The sequence below is a fragment of the Pan paniscus genome, chromosome 9, assembly GCF_029289425.2.
Source record: "Pan paniscus chromosome 9, NHGRI_mPanPan1-v2.0_pri, whole genome shotgun sequence".
NCBI classification, from domain to species: Eukaryota; Metazoa; Chordata; class Mammalia; order Primates; family Hominidae; genus Pan; species Pan paniscus.
Window position 1 is genome coordinate 103004022 of NC_073258.2, and position 19556 is coordinate 103023577.

Here is a 19556-nt window from a genome sequence, read left to right on the forward strand (position 1 = left end):
CCCCTTTCCCCAGGAAACAAAGCCGGTTTTGTTTCTTGCCTGCTTGTGAGGTCTCTGCTGCACCCCATGTGGGTGCACCGCTCTGTGCTTTGTTGAAAGGCTTAAGATACTCAGAAGGTAAAGAACAGGATGCTTCTGGAGAGGAATAAATCCCAGCTTCAGTAGATAAACAAGGTTGTTTGAATTGGTCATTTAAGTGAGTTCTTTCTATGGAAACCTTGTAGTGCTGCTTGTATCCATAGGTAACAACATTTAGGTAAAGCCAAAAGTACTCACAATAGTCATCAGAGTATTTCTCTTACATAATTTTGTGCAAGTTTCTGTTTAATTCTGTGGACTGGTTCTTCCTTCATCTTTTGATATCCTAACTAATTTTTCCTGTTCCGTGGTTTTGAATAGTCAGATAAGCTTAGATTTGAAAAAGACCTTACCAACCAATTCAGTTTGTTGTCAGCATTGGCTATTGTCATTAATGATTACTGCTTATGGTATCTAATTCTGGGAAACTGGTGAGAAGCAAAGGATATTTACCACTTTATTTTTGTGTAATTTTATTGCTATTCAGTGTTTTTCACCAAGAATGTATGTTATTTCATAAATAACTTAATGTTATGTTACATAATGAAAATATAGTGGGGAAAGCTCAAAAGCTTATCCAAATGTTTCTTAATAGATGAAGTATTTAACAGTGTATATAGCTCTAGAATCTGTTTTGAAATCAATCATGTTTTATAATTCCAACACTCCTCAGCTTACTGATGGGCTATTTTCTAGCAGGTTTTTGGTGTTTTGCTTTTTTATTGCTTGGAACCAAAAACATTTTTCCCCAATAGTTGTTTGCCTTGGGCCTCAATTTACGACATGTTCAATGTATGTGATGAATCTCAGATCGGTTCCCCAATTCATATTTAACTCATGCTATCAAACCTGGCACAGCACACTGTATAAAATGTTTCTGTGTGGAAATATGTTGAGTGTTGTGTTGAAACACCAAGAAGATGTTTCACCGAAAGAGAAGGATCCTCTTATGTCGTTGGCTCAATCTCCACTACCTTTTTTCTATTTAGACCTTGTAGGAAAGAGAAACATGCATATTTTTGTGAATCATAGGAATATTTGGAAACAGTAAATGGTATGATAAAATAGGAGGAGGGAGAGAGAGAATGTATGTGTATGTCTGTGTGTTTGTGGAGGAGAAGGAGAGGTATAGGAATCATCAAAATATGGAATTCGTCTGTAGGAGTCAGAGTCTTTAGGTTTAGAAAGAAGTTCTGCAGAAGAGAGAGGACTAAGGTTTATGGAGCACCCACTATTCCAGGTGTGTGAGAGAATAATCAGTCCTCATAATAACTCAAATGGAGATGTCAGTATTGATGGTACGGATGAGAAAACCAAGGATTAAGTGAATTACCGAATTAGTATGCCCAACTCTAATCCAAGTTCATTTGACTCTAAAGGCTATGTTTTTTATGATACCTGTCAATTATATAACTATGTTTGTTGGTAACAGATAAGAGCAATTTTATTACATGAGGTTGTTGGTGCCTGGCAAATCTTAGGTCCCAAAAATTGTTGGCTTTTTTCGTATCCATTGCCCTATAAAATAATAAACTATAACCTATAAGGATGAAATTTTTAGCTATTTACTTTTTATAAAGCCATTTCGTAAGTCTTCGTGAGTTAATAAATATGTTTTTTTTCCATATGAGATTAATAAGGCTTTGAACAAGCTGGAGCAGTATGTCATGTTTTGACATCCCTTCTCTCTTCTTCCAGACAAAATATTAAAACAAGATAACCAAAAAGACACAACTAGGGTAGGAATTTTTAAAAAATCTCTATAGGTCAGAAAATAAAACCACATGAACCATTGAGGGTAGTGCTAGAGGCCTGCCAGTTTTAGGGGCCATTTGGCTCCTGAGAAGAACTGTTAATAAAAGTATTAATAAGGAAGAGGACACACAAAACACGCTCAATGGGAAAAGCCAGGCGTGCAGCTGACCTGGCCCTGGCCTAGGACAATGTTTACAAGGATTGACCACATGTCAAGTCACAGAGTCACAAATTGTCTAGAATCAATATTATGTAGACTATGTTTTTTAAACCTCAATGCAATTAAATTTAAACTTATAATAAAAAAGTTAGTTTCAAAAAACATGTCTTGCCCTACCAGCTATTAAAACATACTACTAAAGTTGTACTTTTGTACATATTGTACATACTAAATAATGTTTATATACACATATATACATGTATATAACTTACATGTTTATATAGTGTAAACATAAAGGCAGTACTGCCGTACTAGTATAAGAATAGTTAGATTAATTAACAAAATAAAAAATCTGGAAATAACAAAATGTCAGAATTTATTCTATGATAAAGATGAGGGGAAAGATACACTGTTAGCATATGGAAGAAGATAAAATTAGATCCATTCATCCCATACACCAGAATAAATTGCAGTGGATCAGATTGAGTTGCCAAGTAAATGAGAACTATAGTTTTTTAATTAAAATGGGTGAATTTCTCTGTAGTTTGAAAGTGAGGAAATGTAATTCAGGTTTTTAAAAAGATTGACAAATTTGACTAAAGAATAAGCTTTTTTTTTTTTTTTAGACAAGAGTCTTGCACTTTTTGCCCAGGCTGGAGTGCAATGGTGCAATCTCAGCGTGCTGCAACCTCTGCCTCCCGTGTTCAAGTGATTATCGTGCCTCAGCCTCTGGAGTAGCTGGCATTACAGGTGCCTGCCACCATGCCCAGCTAATTTTTATATTTTCAGTAGAGATGGGGTTTCACCATTTTGGTCAGGCTGGTCTCAAACTTCTGACCTCTAGTGATCCGTCTGCCTTGGCCTCCCAAAGTGCTGGGATTACAGGCATGAGCCACCACGCCTGGCTAAGAATAAGTTCTTACGAAAAACAAGCAAAAAGATGACAATCTGAGGAAAATTATTGGTAACTTATATCACAGACACAGATTTCTTATCCTTAGTGTATAGATTGTATAATAAGACATAGCAAAAATAAAATCATACTGAGATACTACTCATCTTTCAGATGGGCAGAAACCCAAAATTGGCAAGTCCTTGGGGGCAAAAAAGCACTCTTACATTACTAGTGAGGATACATCAAAGTACAACTCCTGGGGTGGGGCGGTGGTGTAAATTTGGCGATATCTGGCAAAATTATTTATGCTTTTAACATTCAACTAAGTAATCTCCCGTATAGACATCTACCCAAAGATACAGTAGCAGAAATACAAAATTATGTATGAGCATATTCTGTACAGTACTCTTTACTAATAATGAAAACCTAATAGGAAATTGGTTGAATAGAATATTAACCAGCTGTGTCAATAGGAAAATGAGGGAAAATCTCTATATACTGCTTTAGAGTTATCTCAGGTTATATTGTTACAAAGGCAAAAGCAAAGTGGAAGGAAGTATGCATAGTATGCTACCATATATCAAAGAAGAAGGGATGTGTATGTGTTTGCTTACATTTTTAAGAGTAGAGTAAAGGAAATACTGATACAGTTTACCTGTTACCTATTGGAGGTAGGAGGAAGCGGGTGGGAAATAAAGCAAATCTCTGAAATTCAAAGGCAGAATGTCATAAGTACACCTGTATTTCAGGTGGTTGGCTAATTATAGAAGAATAATTTCAGGTGACTTTAAAGCACAGTGATTTTACTTTATGTACTTAATGGACTATCTTAAGGAGATAAAATTGCAAAGAAATCTGAAACTTGAATCATTTTAGTGATCATAATGTTATTTTTAGATGATTGCATACGTATAGAGGACAATACATATTAATGTTGTTAGAACCCAGTTTTTCAGCATGAGAAAAAACAGTTGTTACAAAATCAAAGTAAAAACCATGCATCCTAAATCTGAATTGGAAATATGCATTTTCTGAAGGAGAGTACCACCTAGAAACAGTTACAAAAAAGCAACAAAATAATAATAGGTACCCCCTAGTATGCAGAGTAATGTCTCTAAATACCATTTCCCACTCAAAGAAATCAGGGCTTCTTCAAAAAAGGCTGAGTAAAATTTGGGGCAGGGAATATACTAGATGACTTTGGAACATCTTTTTGTGCCTAAAAGCAAACAAGGAAGTAGAACAAGCCCATTGCAGCCATAGCAAAAAGATCCAGCTTGACCTGGTCAAATATGGCACACTTTGAACATTGATCAGAATAACTGTGCTGGATTAAAACACATCATAAACATATTTTCAAATCTGTGATTTCATAATGATTTTTTTCCCCTTCGCTCCAGGTAGCAGAGTATCAGAATTATTATTATTATTATTTTTTGAGATGGAGTCTCGTTCTTTCGCCCAGGCTGGAGTGCAGTGGCGCGGTCTTGGCTCAGTGCAACCTCTGTCTGCCTCCTGGGTTCAAGCCATTCTCCTGCCTCAGCCTCCTGAGTAGCTGGTACTACAGTCACCCGCCACCACACCTGGCTAATTTTTTTTTTTTTTTTTTTTTTGTATTTTTAGTAGAGATGGAGTTTCACCATGTTAGCCAGGATGGTCGTGATCTCCTGACCTCGTGATCCGCCTGTCTCGGCCTCCCAAAGTGCTGGGATTACAGGCGTGAGCCACTGCACCTGGCCGATTTTTTTTTTTTTTTAAACCCTCATTGGCTACCTTTTGGAGGACTCTGGGACCAACTCATCATCCTGAAAAGTGTACACAAAAAGGGAATGAATCAAACATTTATTCTGTATCTTACCTGTACAAATTATGTTTCAGAGTAACCAAATACTTAATATGGGAAAATTCTTATTTATAGAACTTCAAATAATACATGGGAAGGAATGATACCATCATTTTGTAACCTCTAATGAAATAATGGGTTTAGGTTTAAAAAAATCAGTGGTTGCTAAAAACCATTGGGTGAAAATAACCTAAAATGGATATGATAAGTTTACCACATCTGCACCACTGATTCATCCTTATCATGAAGACAGTCATCTTGTGCCTTCTCTCCTCATGTAGTGCCACCAATGAAGTATTCTTGCCAAAAATTGTGATCAGGCCTCTATATTCGAACTTGTTTACAGCAAACCAAGAAATGGAAAAGCATGCTGCATAGTACTATGGGGATGCAATCAGCAAAGTCCAGGTTGTAGAAAATTCTTTGAGGCAAATGACACAGTTTCTTTGACAAATAAATGACAAAGAAAAAACCAAGGGGGAGCCTGTGTATTAAAACAGTGGTCCTCAGAGCGCTGGCATGAGTCAGAAGTCACTGGGAGGGCTTGTCAAAACACAGATTGCTGGCTTCAGCCCGTAGTTTCTCATTCATTAGCCCTGGGTTAGGGCCCATGAATTTGCACTTCTAAAACGCTGCTAGGTGCTCTTCCTCCTGATGATCCAGAAAGCACAGAACCATGTTATTAAAGAAGTCTTGGATTATGAATCAAATACAATGTATGGACCTTGTTTGGATTCTGTTTTGAACAAGTCAATTGTAAAAATAACAATAATTCCCTTGATAATAGGGAAATGTAGACATGGGATGGACTTTTGATAATATTAAGGAATTGGTAAATTTTGATAGTGTAATCATGGTATTGTAATTATATTTTTCTTTTTTTAAAGAAGGCCCCGTCTTTTTAGAAATACATGTTGAAATTATGGGTAAAATGCTATATTGTTTGCTTGAAAATAATTGGCGCTGAAAAGTAGTTGAGGATAGAGGTAAAAGAGATTGGCCATGTATTGACAATTGGGAAGAAAGCGAGTGATGAGTACACAAGGATTCATTATCTGTATTAATTTTTCTACTTTTCTATGTTTATGGAAATTACCTTCAAAATGTAAAATACATGTTTGGAAACATAAAAATATATTCCAAAATAGCTCATGAATTAAATGTAAGTCACCATAGAAATTACACGTTTTTTGGAATAGAACAGTCATGAATTATACTATTTCAAAACATGTGGGATGCAGGTAAAGCAGGACTTAAGGGTAAGTTTATTGACTTAAGTCTTCCAAAAAAAGATGTAAATGAACTAAGTTCAACTCAAAAGTTAGAAAATGAAACACAGAAAAGCTGGAGGGAAAAAGAACAGAAAAAATAGAAATAAGTTAATAATGCAGTCATCTTTTATTAACAGGTAGCTGAGAAGATTGGATTGAACTAAGGCATTATTCTGAGGGAGATTGGTCTGTAATATTCCTCTCTTTAATATCCTTGGTTCTGTCTCGGTGCTGTGCTAGCCTGATAGAAGAATTGGGCAGTCTTGAGCCAGGTATGATGCTCGCCTGCAGTCTCAGCTACTTGAGAGACAGACAGTAGGATTGTTTGAAGCCAGGCATTTGAGACCAGCATAGGCAACATAGTAAGACAGAAAAGGGGGAAAAAAAAAAAAGGTGTGCTAATGTAAAGAGAAGTTAAAAGTAGGACTTCTATTGTCTTAAATAGTTTCTGCCTCAGTGAGTAACTACTCAACTTATGTAGAAATGGCTCAGTATTTTTTCAGCACACACTTTGTGCCAGATGCTGTGCTAGGTATTGAGGACACATAGATGACTAGGATATGACCCATACTCCTGTGGCACTCAGTCTGAGGGAGCATATAAATTTGTAAGTAAAAAATTAGAATCAGGCAATAAATGTCAGTAGACAATATGGAAAAGTTCCCAGGCAATTCCTTGAGAGAAGAAAATTCTTAATGTATAGGATGGGCCCAGCCTTGTGAGGTTTTGCTCAAGTAGTCTCCAAGAAGAAATGGCATTTACCAAGCAGCCAGTCTGTTATAATGGGACACATTAAAAATCACAAGGAGTTTGCTGTGTGACTGGGAGACCATTAAGTTATAAGAGCTGTCAGTGTATGTTATTTAGGATTTTTGTAGCAAGGTTTATATGAGAGATTGGCCTGTAATTTTCCTTTCTTTTAATATCCTTGTATGGTATCAAGGTTATGCTGGCCTTATAAGTGTTGGAAAATATTCTTTCCTTGTTATGCTCTGGAAGAGGCTGTGTAAGATTGGTATTATTTCTTCCTTGAATGACTGTAAAGCCATTGGTACCTGGGATTTTCTTTAGTCAATGTGTACTAAACATTTAGTAGAAACAGTGACCCACAATTTCAACTTAAGTTAAATATGTATCTGAAAAGGTTTATTATTCTAACATTTTCACATAAAACTTCCCTCTGCCCACTGAGGTTAATTCACAGTTTGATCAGTGTTGTATCAGTGACAGAAATTCACTAGTATAAAAACCCAGTCCATTTCTAACCACCAAATGGTGTATTACAGCTTCGAAAAAAAAATTTTTTTTTTTTTTTTTTTTTACTACCTAGGCTTTGTGCTGGGGGTACCATGGTGTCAAATGAGACAAATCCATGTCATCCAGATACTGGTGGACTCAATTTGATATGAGCAAGCATCAGATCATTTTAATCTACTTGCTTTATTGGGATGTGTATGTGGATATATTAAGGGCTGATTATTTTGATGGGCTTTGCTGTTTGGAATGCTTTGTCTTAATTTTTGTGGATGAATTTTTAATTTATATATTTCATAAGAAGTAATGAATTTGCATCATTCACACTTCAGAAGTTATAAATAAGGTTCTCCAACTTTGTCCTTTAGTCACCCAGTTTCCCATCTCTGGAGCCAAAAGATGTTAGTTGCTTCTTAGCTATTCATCAATTTTTATATCCTCTGAATATGCAATATATTCACCCCCGCTCCCTTCCCCCACCCCGTTTTTTTTTAAACACTTTCTCTTCTGCACCTTGCTTTTAATTTAGTAAGTCCTTAGAAACTGTTCCTTATTGTATGTTAAAACTACCTCTTGTTTCTTTTCTCTTATGACTTCCTTGTATCTTATGACAACAGTAATAATAAATTAATGTAGTCATTGTGATATTGATGGATTTTTAGGTTATTTCCAGTCTTCCTGCCCAAAAAAGTTACATCGAATATCCCAAATTGCTTTTGAATAATTAAATCATCATTTTATCTTCCTTCACTAGTTTTTTAGGACAGATGTTTTTTTTCTTTTCATTTCAGCCATGAACCAGAGAATCAGTCAGAGTGCTCCAGTGAAACAGCCACCACCCCTGGCTCCCCAGAGCCCACAGGGAGGCGTCATGGGTGGCAGCAACTCCAACCAGCAGCAACAGATGCGACTGCAGCAACTGCAGATGGAGAAGGAGAGGCTGCGGCTGAAACAGCAAGAACTGCTTCGGCAGGTGAGGCCACAGGTTAGAAACCAGCCTTCCACTTTTTGGGGTTTGTTTTCTTAAAGTTGGGCAGATTTCATTTTAACATTTATTAGTTACAGAGGAATGTTGTCTTTGTAAAACTGAGTGACACAGAAGCATTCTATCCAGCCCTGTCCTTGTCTTAGTTTTGTGACTGTGAATGGCCTTTGATCAAGTTACAAGGGATGTGACTTGGAAACCTGTATCATGAAGAGCTGTTTTGGTCGTGGTAATTGCAATTGAGCAAAAATTGAAGGAAGCAAGGATGCTTTCTGTAATGTACATGGAATTGTGGATTGCTGTTTTTCTGAGGATTTCACTAAAGGGGCAATTCTAGAACATCACTTGGGAGAAAACATCCTTTATTAATAACTTACGTGGTGGGATACACCAATATGACATTTCTCAAATGACAAATATACTTCGGTATTACCGAATCTAAGAATTTTCATTCAAAACAAAATAAATGTTACCTTTGGCCAGGTGCGGTGGCTCATGCCTGTAATCCCAGCACTTTGGGAGGCCAGGGTGGGCAGATCACTTGAGGCCAGTTCAAGACCAGCCTGGCCAACTTAGCGAAACCCCATCTCTACTAAAAATAAAAAAATTAGCCAAGCGTGGTGGCACACACCTGTAATCTCAGCTTCTCAGGAGGCTGAGGCACAAGAATCACTTGAGCCTCGGAGGCAGAGGTTCAGTGAGCCAAGATTGTGCCACTGCACTCGAGCCTGGGTGACAGAGTGAGATTCTGTCTCAAAAAAAGTTATCTTCAAGTTTAGAAGATGCCAGTGTGCTTTAAAATTACCTGCTTATGGATGTTTTTTTTATGTTGGGAAAAGTAGGACATAGTAGAGAGCTTGAAGCCCTTTAATCACCAATTCCATCAGCTTTCTTCCAGAAGGTACTGTTGGTTTTTCTGTTCCTAATATATATAATTAATCTCATCATTAATTTTTACTTTATCTTATTTCAGAGTGGTTAAATCTACTAAGTTCAGATATTGGAGATAAGGTCTTTTGTTAAGTAGCGTAGATATTTTTAAATTTGTATATAAAATTTTTTTGAATAGATAATAGAAAAATGGTATACTAGTGATAAATGTATAGAGGTGAAAGTACACTCAAAATAAGTACACAAAAAAATAAGATCTTTTCCCTGTTTTTCTAGTTCTCTCCTATGGGGCCTAAATAACTATGAGTTTCTTAGGTTTTTTGTTAATTTTTCCAGAGATACTCTGTTTACATACATAAAATACATGTATCTGTGCCATTTTTTCCCTAGCTAAATCACAGCATGCTAAGTATAGACATTTAAAAATCGTCATACTCGGCCAGGCATGGTGGCTCATGCCTCTAATCCCAACACTTTGGGAGGCCGAGGCAGGAGGTTTGCTTGAGCCCAGGAGTTCGAAACCAGCCTGGGCAACATGGCGAGACTCTGTCTCTTAAAAAAAAAAAAAGCTCTACATTTCTGTTACCAGGAAGTAGGCACTTAAAGGTCTGTTTTTTGTTTTTTGGTTTTTTTTTAGGGCTGTATTTTAAAAGTATCTCTTGAGTGTCAGTGAAAATATGTGAACTCAGTACTACCTGAACTCTGATTTGGGGTTTGAGGAATTGGTACTTCAGGAGTTAAATTAAGCCATGGCATCTGAGACAGGCTCACGTTGAAACTGTGCTTTGTCGGTAATCTGTCCATACAATTCTAGTGTGATTGGCATCAAAGGTAAACCCTGATAGAAGGAGTAAGACAGTATGTGCCAACATACGATGTCAGGAACTTGTTGGGGCTCAGAAAATGATACTCCAAAATATGGTTCTTTGACAAACTAAGGAAGCAGCCTCAAGGTCTATGCCAAAGCACAGGATGAGGCTGTTCTTTGAAGTTCCTTTATCTACCTAGAAACCAGACCCACCAAAAGGAATACAATTGCCTTTGATCCCCTCCCCAAAATTTCATTAACCAGAGAAGCCTGAAACTTGTATGACAGAGGAAAAGACTAAAAATTAAATATCACACCTAGAGAGCTCAGAGGAACTTTGCCCAGACTATTGTCTGTTCTCAGATCCCATTCAGTTTCCAAAGAGAATTATTTACTAACCATTGTCTGTGTACTGGGCCCATTCATTCTTCCTAAAAATCATTTACTGCCCTTCAAAATGGCGTCATTTCCCTCATGTCCCCTTCCCCTGTGAAGAAGGGTATTATATAGTATCTGGAACTCACTTGGTTATTGGGTAATCATTGTCTTGCAATTTCCCCCATGCTTATGCACCTTAAATAAATTTGTTTGCCATTTTCTCCTATTAATTTGTCTATTATCAGTTCATTTTCAGTGAACCTTTAGAGGGCAGAGGGGAAGTTTTCCTTTTGGCCCCTATAAAGTGATCTTGAAAGAAATGTTTCTTTATCTGACATAAAAAAGGATGGAGAAAGGAAGCATTATTGTACCTCTGACTTTCTAACAAATTACCATAAAGGAAGAATATTTTTCATCTACTATTGTTAGAACACCTTAGAACCATCAAAAATATAATTACATGGCTAATAGAAAAAAAATAGAGCAATTTTAAAATACGTTTTATGTAACCTATTTTCACTGTTTTTCATTTTGTTGTTGCCGAGTAGTAGTTGTTCTAAGTAAATACAGGTCTCAATTTCACTATGAATAAAAACTGTCAAAATCAAGAAACTAAAAAAAAAGTTCTTTAATTACTAAGGTCAAAATCATACTGTTTTTAAGATAATTTGTAAAGTCTAGAAATGGGGCCATTCGCCATTTTGTTTTATGCCATAGATCATCCTGGGGTTTTTTGGTGGGCAAACGCTGCTATTTGTAAAACTCTTCCTTCCAAAGATTTTCCTAAATCTTTATTCTCAAACTTACTCTGGGTGATGGGTCCTGGACAGAATAGCTTCACTTCCTTTAAAGGTAACTTCTTTGTTTCATCTTTACTACCTACTGTGTCGTCTTTTCTTATGTTGAAGTTGACAGACCTGCTCTATTCTCATACTAATAGACTATTTTTTAGATTTTTTTTAAGTAATCACAATAAATTCAGTATATCTTAAGTCTTTTGGCTTCCTGTGAACTTCTTCCATTGACAGTTTATCTTAGCACTGAAACATCAAATATATTGTATCTGCTTTATCTAATACTCAGAAGCAAAGAACCTACGTGACCAATATCAAATTTTATTTTTTAGTTCTGACTCCTAAAGTCTTGCTGTCCTATCCTCAATGCTGTTAAAAACTTCTGAGGTTCCAGTTTTGTTATGTGGTGACTCCATTGGCTCCTGTCTTCGTCAGTCTGCTTCTTCTTGGGTAGCTTGGGAATTCTGTGCTATGGTGATATGTCTGGATACAATTTGTAAGTCAGCCTACACAGCCAGACCATGTGGCTTAAAGTAATTTTTATCCGTCTTATTTTTTACTCTTAGGCAATGCGGAATATCAATCCCAGCACAGCAAATTCTCCAAAATGTCAGGTAGGCTCTTATCTGATGTTTTAGCACTGGAAAAAAAAAAAAAAAAGATATTAAATTAGGAAAGAGAAACTTACATTCCAGGGTCCTGTCCTTATTGGACATTAGCCCAGAGTATAACTTTGAGCCATCTTTCCACCAAGATACTCAGGTTAACATTGCCCTTCCAAGAGAGTCTACACAGTCTGCTCCCTCCCTGCTCCTCCTAGGGAGTTTCTGTTTATTTTGATTCCATGGAGGTCTTTTTTATTCTATATTTAAATGTATTGTGTCTCAGTTGTACATCCTATCAGCTAGGTATGCCTAATTTTTATTTGAATAGCTTAAAATAGTATGTGTAATGATGTAAAGGAATTAATAAATTGAACAGTAACAAAAGCAGTATTTACTTGGATAGGCTAGTTTAGGAAATTTTAGAGTCATGATACTATGAGGAAGAGAAAAATTCTTTCTAATGGACATTCCAAAGGAAAAATATCAGAATTATCAGGAGAGGATCTGCCTGGATAGTGTTTCAGGTTTTCTTGTTGGCTTTTATCAGCATTCTCTGATGAACCCCAGGGAGCCCTGGTTGTGAAGGCATCTTATTTAGAAGGAAAGATTGTGGCCATTTTTTCTTCTAACACAGGCACTTGTCTGACTCGTGGGAAGAATCTCGTTCTTAAAACCAAAAAGATTTTAGGTGTTTGGGGTCCACAAGATTAGAAGAAATTCGGAGCCAGAGGATCATTCTACTTCTCTTGGGGCAGAAGCAACCATATAATGCCTCACCTTCTATGTAACTTACTCTGCACTAGGCTAAATAAGTACATTGTTTTAGAATCTGCTGTAGAAGTAGGAGTTGGCAAAATTCTACTCATTTTGGATACTGTTAAGTTGTCCGTTGGAGCACCATAATGATAAAAGTCAGATACAGTCTTCATAGAGACCAGTTAATTTTGTGAGAGGGAAAATTTCTGTTCTTCTTTATCTATCTCATAAATGCCACCATTAATCAAAAGACCAAGCAAGGGATAACTCATAATAAGCCATCTTCACCAAAGTTGAGCATAGACATTCTTATGATGAGGGGGCACTAATATACCATTTGACTGTGAAGTGCAGGATAGCATTGGGTCTTTATAACGTGAAGCCATTTTTTTCTTTGCCATTTCTCTGAAGTGTTTGTTTTGTTTTGTCTTTTTGTTTTTTTTTTTGTTTTTGTTTTTGTTTTTGAGATGGAGTCTCGCTTTGTTGCCAAGGCTGGAATGCAGTGGTGTGATCTCGGCTCACTGCAAGCTCCGCCTCCCGGGTTCACACCATTCTCCTGCCTCAGCCTCCCAAGTAGCTGGGACTACAGGCGCCTGCCACCATGCCCAGCTAATTCTTTTTGAATTTTTTAGTAGAGACAGGGTTTCACAGTGTTAGCCAGGATGGTCTCGATCTCCTGACCTCGTGATCCGCCCACTTCAGCCTCCCAAAGTGCTGGGATTACAGGCGTGAGCCACCACGTCTGGCCTGAAGTGTTTCTGAAAGAAGAATTTTATTCATGATAAATGAAATAGAAACTAATATAGGAGCAGAAATTAACTCAAAGGAGATTTGGATTCAGGTAAAAAGTCCTCCATGCCAAAAAAATGTTGAAATTGTTTCCTTTTTTCCCAAGGTCTTATACCCTGAATCTGATAAATAAGTCAAATTCTTCTTGATCTTTGTTTCATACTTGAATAGAAAAGTAAATCTTTACTGTTATTGAAATTATCAGGAATTCTTAGTTTTTTAAAATAGTAAAGTTTTAGAAAAGGTGAGGCTTATTAGTAGTAAAGCTCCTAAGATATGAAGATTAGAGGTAATTACTCAGATTTGCCCAGACCAGAGCAAAAAACTTGAAAGAGGTTTTTAAAAATCTTCTTTGCATATGCTGGAGATTAAAATATTGGTTTGTTATATATGCTTTAGTTGTCAGTGTTTAATATTTACCTGGCATAATTGTGGAAAGTTATCAGTAAATGTATGAAATTCAAGTATAGGGTTATATTTGAAATAGCTCAGATCAAGAAATCTGGTGGTATTTGTATCAAGAAAGCATGTGTATATTTTTCTCATCCTATTATTTTCTAAATAACCTTAAGGTAGATGTCAGGAAATAGATTACAAAGAAGAGTCATATCTTTTCTTCTTTTTTTTTTTTGAGATGCAGTCTTGCTCTGTCACCTAGGCTGGAGTGCAGTGGCACAATCTCAGCTCACTGCAACCTCCGCCTCCCAGTTTCAAGCAATTCTCCTGCCTCAGCCTCCTGAGTGGCTGTGATTACAGGTGCCCGCCACTACGCCCAGCTAATTTTTTGTGTTTTTAGTAGAGACGGGGTTTCACCATATTATCCAGGATGGTCTCCATCTCCTGACCTCATGATTCGCCTGCCTCGGCCTCCCAAAGCACTGGTATTACAGGCGTGAGCCACCGCGCCCGGCCAGAAGAGTCATATCTTAAGTGAAGATGGCTTTAAATAGTGTTTCTCAGAATAATCAAGAAAGCTAGAAAGGACTTTTCAGTCCCAAAGAACAGAGGGTACAAAGACATCACTCAGTATCTGAACACTAGACGCTGTTGTAAAGTTACTGGGTTTTTAACTTATACTTTTCTAATAGATATTAATGCAGCTGAGTTAGCAAGCAATAGTGAGATCAGTGTCATTTTCTAATCGTGTACCTCATATGCTGTGGGATGTGGAAAGCCACCAAACTTCAAAATGCTTATGAATTACTACAAAAGCTGTCTTTAAGTACTTCCAATAGGATTAACATATCATGTGGCTGTTGTAGGGTGCTGTGCTCTTGTACACTAACGTCAGTATAGGTGAGGTTAATGAAAAATTCCAAGATCCATGGCCCAAGTGATATTGAAATGTAAAATTTTGAAAAAACTTTAAAGGCATTTATATATCTTCTTAGTTAAATATGGAAATTATCACCTTAATTTATTATACTATGTTGGCAGGATTTTGGAAAAATTGATCCTTACAGAGCTTAACTTTTTATTTTTATTTTTATTTTTATTTTTATTTTTATTTTTATTTTTATTTTGAGACGGAGTTTTGCCCTTGTCACCCAGGTTGGAGTGCAATGGCATGATCTCTGCTCACCGCAACCTCTGCCTCCCGGGTTCAAATGATTCTGCCTCAGCCTGCCAAGTAGCTGGGATTACAGGCATTCGCCACCATGCCCGGCTAATTTTGTGTTTTTGGTAGAGACAGGGTTTCTCCATGTTGGTCAGGCTGGTCTTGAACTCCCAACCTCAGGTGATCTGCCCACCTCGTCCTCCCAAAGTTCTGGGATTACAGGCGTGAGCCACCACACCCAGCCAAAGAGCTTAACATTTTAATTTCATTTTGGTTACTTATGATTTTTGTGTTTCAAAAGCAATTTCCATTCTCAGAAGAAACTTTTTAAAACTGTAAACATCTTTGCTTTGTGAGATTGAGCAGTTAATGCTATTTTCTAGTCATATCTCTGTTACACATCAGTGCTCACTTGTAAATTGGAGAGACCTTTTGAGCAAGTGGGTTTAGGAATGCACTCTAGCTTCTGTTTTAAGGTCTTTTGAGAGAAGAACTTTGAAGAAAGATAGTCCCCCCTGAGGTGCGAACACTTCTACCTTCTCTTGTGCTTAAGAATATGGTTCTTGGACTGGGGGCGGTGGCTCACGCTTGTAATCCCAGCACTTTGGGAAGCCGAGGCGGGTGGATCACCTGAAGTCAGGAGTTTGAGACCAGCCTGGTCAACATGGTGAAACCCGTCTCTACTAAAAATACAGAAATTAGCTGGATGTGGTGGCGGGCGCCTTTAATCCCAGCTGCTCAGGAGGCTGAGGCAGGAGAATCGCCTGAACCTGGGAGGCAGAGGTTGCAGTGAGCCAAGATCGTGGCATTGCACTCCAGCCTGGCAAAAAGAGCAAAACTCCGTCTTGAAAAAAAGAAAAAGAATTTGGTTCTTAATATCTGGGGTTCCCTAGTACCTATGAGATTGAGTTTAAACTCTGCAACTGGCTCATGGTCTGTGGTCAGTAGCCTTCTCACTCACTGGTTCCAGTTAAGCCAGTAACTCTTCCATTATTAGCTAAGTGTACTCCACTGCCTTGTTGCTGTTATTCTGCTCACAAGCTTTTCCCCATAGTGAGAACCTTGCTTATCCCCTTTCTTACCAGTAAAGATTCTTCATTTCTGTTTTAAGGCTTAGGGTGAGATTCATTCCCAAGTGCCCTTATGAGAATTCTTGAGGCAGGGCACAGTGGCTCACACCTGTAATCCCAGCACTTTGAGAGGCCGAGGCAGGCAAATGACCTGAGGTCAGAAGTCCGAGACCTGCCTGGCCAATATGGTGAAAGTCCATCTCTACTAAAAATGGAAAAATTAGCTGGGCTTGGTGGCATGCGCCTGTAGTCCCAGCTACTCAGGAGGCTGAGGTGGGAGGATGGCCTGAGTCTGGGAGGCAGCAGTTCAGTGAGCTGAGATCGTGCCACTACACTCCAGCCTGGGTGACAGAGTGAGACTCTGCCTCAAAAAAAGAAAATTAGAGAATTCTTGAAACTACCCAGAAATAAAAACAACACTGCTGTATAAAGATGTCTTAACTCAGTAGCCAGTATAATTCCAATTTAGGTGGTCAAAAGTATGATATGGGGTTACTTTTGTTTCTGGGCAAGTAATTGCTTCAATCTGTATAGAAATTACAGTATAAATATTTTGCAACTATTGAATAATGTGTAGTTGCCATTCCTTATGGGTGGTAATGAATAGACACCAAGGTCAGTCCCTGGTTTAATGAATAATAAAGCCCACAGTATTGGTGTTGAGGATATTGTACTGCACCATTACCTCTCAACAGTGAAGAGGTTCAGATGTTCACAGTTGTAGGTAATGAGAACAAAATAATACCATTGTTCAGAGCTATATGAAAAAAATTACCAACAACCATTTTTTTCCTGAATTTAGTAAAAGTAAAGTATTTGGCTTTTTTCCCTTCAAACTGTCTTTCATGTTAGCTGTTTCAAAATCCTGTTAACACTTGTCTAACATTATCTTTCTCTTCGAAGTTCTGATATTAAATAAATCATAGATTTATTTGAAGGTTTTCCAATGAATATCTTATATTTTATTTTTAATGGGTACATTGAAAACTTTGTATAAGAGGGAAGATTTAGCCTCACACCCCACATACTTTTAACTGGTTATTTCATTTGTTTTATTAAACTTGGCCTCTTGTTATTTGAACAGTGCCATAATAACTTTGAGACCATGATTGAGTAATACAGATTACAAAAGGCCTAATTCCACAAGTCTATCAGAAAGAATGTAGAATCCTAGGATAATGCTAGGGAACACCAACCTGCCATCCTGTTTTGGATGTGATTTTTCAGAGTTTAAGATTATCATATAGTTCTCATAACTGTCCCCCAATCCATGTGTGTACTTTTTTTAATCAAAAAAGTTGTTCTAAAGTTAAAACTGCTTTGGTAAATGGCATAAACATTAAAAAACATAAAGCATTGGCTCAGTGTTTTAATGACTTTAGAAATAATAAAATGTTTTATTACAGTTTAAAGCTGTGTTGGAAAATGGGGTATGGCAAGACCTCTATCTTAAACAGTTGGAAGAAATGGCATTTTTTTCTATTTTTAGAATTGTTGACATAAACTGCTATCACTAAGGCAAACTACTTACAAGACATATATTTTTAGAGTTATTCTCCATTTCTAAATTTGGATTTCCAGTTCACTAAGTTAATCTTCCTTAAACAAATTGATTACCACCCTCCCTGCAAAAACCCCTTGCTCCTGTGCCATATATTATCGAAAAAACAGACACACTTTTATATAATGCAGTATTTACTAAAGACAGAATTGCTTTAAGAAGGTAACACTGACTAGGTAGTTAGCTCCCCAAATCATTAATTCTTATGTTATTTTATTTATTTATTTAAGATGGAGTTTCACTCATCACCCAGGCTGGAGTGCAATGGCACGATCTCGGCTCACTGCAACCTCCTCCTCGTGGGTTCCAAGAGCTTCTCCTGCCTCAACCTCCCAAGTAGTTGGGATTAGAGGCGCACACCACCACCCCCAGCTAATTTTTTTGTATATTTAGTAGAGACAGGGTTTCACCATGTTGGTCAGGCTGGTCTCGAACTCCTGACCTCAGGTGATCCACCTGCCTTGGCCTCCCAAAGTGTTGGGATTACAGGCATGAGCCACTGCGCCTGGCCTGTTAATATTTTTATATGCAACGAACATAGTATGTTTCATTGGGTTCAGTAAGGAAGATAAAATACTGTTGATATTTAAGGAAATTGGTAGACATGGGATAGGGAAATTGCATATATTTATATAAGAAAACAGGCCAGCCTTTTTCTCCCTTTCTTAACAATATGATATGTCTTTGTGGTTCAGTCTAGCCAAAAAACAACAACCTCTGCCTCCCATACAAGCGCGCGTGCTAGCGTGAACACACTCAGATAACAAAGGTTTCAGGAGGCAGAAGTGAAATGGAAATTTCGGAAAGTATCCTACTCCATGCTTTACCTAGTCAGATTATGAAGGAGAATGACCATGAAGTTAGACAAATGAAAGAGTTTTCTCCTATAAGGTGTCCTGCTTCTGGGGAGGAACAGTTAAATCATGTGTTTCCATCGTGAGTAAGTTTTATAATTCCTTGTATTCTTAGCAAAGGATTGTAAATGTGAAAGTGAAGTTACCATAGGAAACTAAGAATTTTAGATGTAAAATAGTGAAAATTTGTTTCAGGGTTATCTAGACATTTTGCTACTTTAAAAAAAAATCTTAATATGGATAAGCATGAAGTCAAATTAATCTGAATTTTTAATCAAAAATATATTTTATATAAATTCTCCATTATATTGCGTTTAAAAATAAGCCTGTATATATCTTATACCTGTGTTAAAAAATGCCAATTATATTTCAATAACGTAATTTTATCAAAACACATTTTCAGTGAATATCAACATTATTTCATAATTGGGTAAATCTGGCATAGCTCTTTTGTAGACAGTCCAATTATGTCCTGAGCCATAAGCCTTGGGACATAATTGGATTGTCTACAAAACTGATTTCAGTTGAAACATTTCATGTTGAAAGTTACGTCTATCTCTAAGAAGTTTTTGGATTATTTTATCCTGAACACAATGCCTAAAATTAGAATACTGGACTAAAAATACAAGTTTGTTAAACTTCTGTTTTCCCAAAGGTAACTAGGATAAATAGTTTGACAAACTTTCAAAACTGGGGAAATAAGTTACAGGAAATTCAGCCAAAACATAATCATGCTTCTGTTCTGTATTTCAAAGGTCAAATAGTTTTTTTCTAACTGAAGCAAGTATTTTTAGCCATTTTCTTCTGTAATAATACAAAAATGTGGTAGCTTTTCCCATTGAGCTTGTAAATCTTAGCTAATGTGGGACACATTTGGAGTCAGAGCTATCTACGCTGTAAGTAAAACTAAGGGTCCCAGTTTGTTCTGGAGGAAACTTTGCAGGGTGGTTCATAAAAGAAAACATGAGTTTGCCTGCTTTATTTAGTGGACTTTTATGGAACCAAGACCTAGCCATAAGCCATTGGCCCTTCTTACTACATTTCTCTCCTCTCATGTAAATAGCAATATAATTTCCCAGAAGTCAAAAAAGATGCTAAGATTATGTATTTTTGAAAGTTAAGGTATGTTGGCCTTACATAAAATGATGCCTTAGTCCACATCATTTAGAAAAATAATGAGAAAGGCAGTAAAAGTAGTCAGAAGTCTGGAAACACTTAGAATATTTTTAGGGTTTTTTTAAAATTTTTGGA

The 19556-nt window shown here is 37.1% G+C and overlaps 1 protein-coding gene across 12 annotated transcripts in view; it reads left to right on the top strand.

The window, feature by feature from the left end:
- Window positions 1–19556, top strand: part of YAP1 (Yes1 associated transcriptional regulator) — a 127755-nt gene that overhangs the window by 92132 nt on the left and 16067 nt on the right. For 3 of the 12 annotated variants that reach the window (XM_014346977.5, XM_014346973.5, XM_008953775.4), the window contains 2 exons: window positions 8048–8241; window positions 11679–11726. In XM_014346977.5, the coding sequence (XP_014202463.2) occupies window positions 8048–8241; window positions 11679–11726 (242 nt within the window). The remainder of the gene's footprint in view (window positions 1–8047; window positions 8242–11678; window positions 11727–19556) is intronic. The other 9 variants (XM_014346978.5, XM_034933591.4, XM_008953776.5 and 6 more) reach the window with 3 other exon arrangements.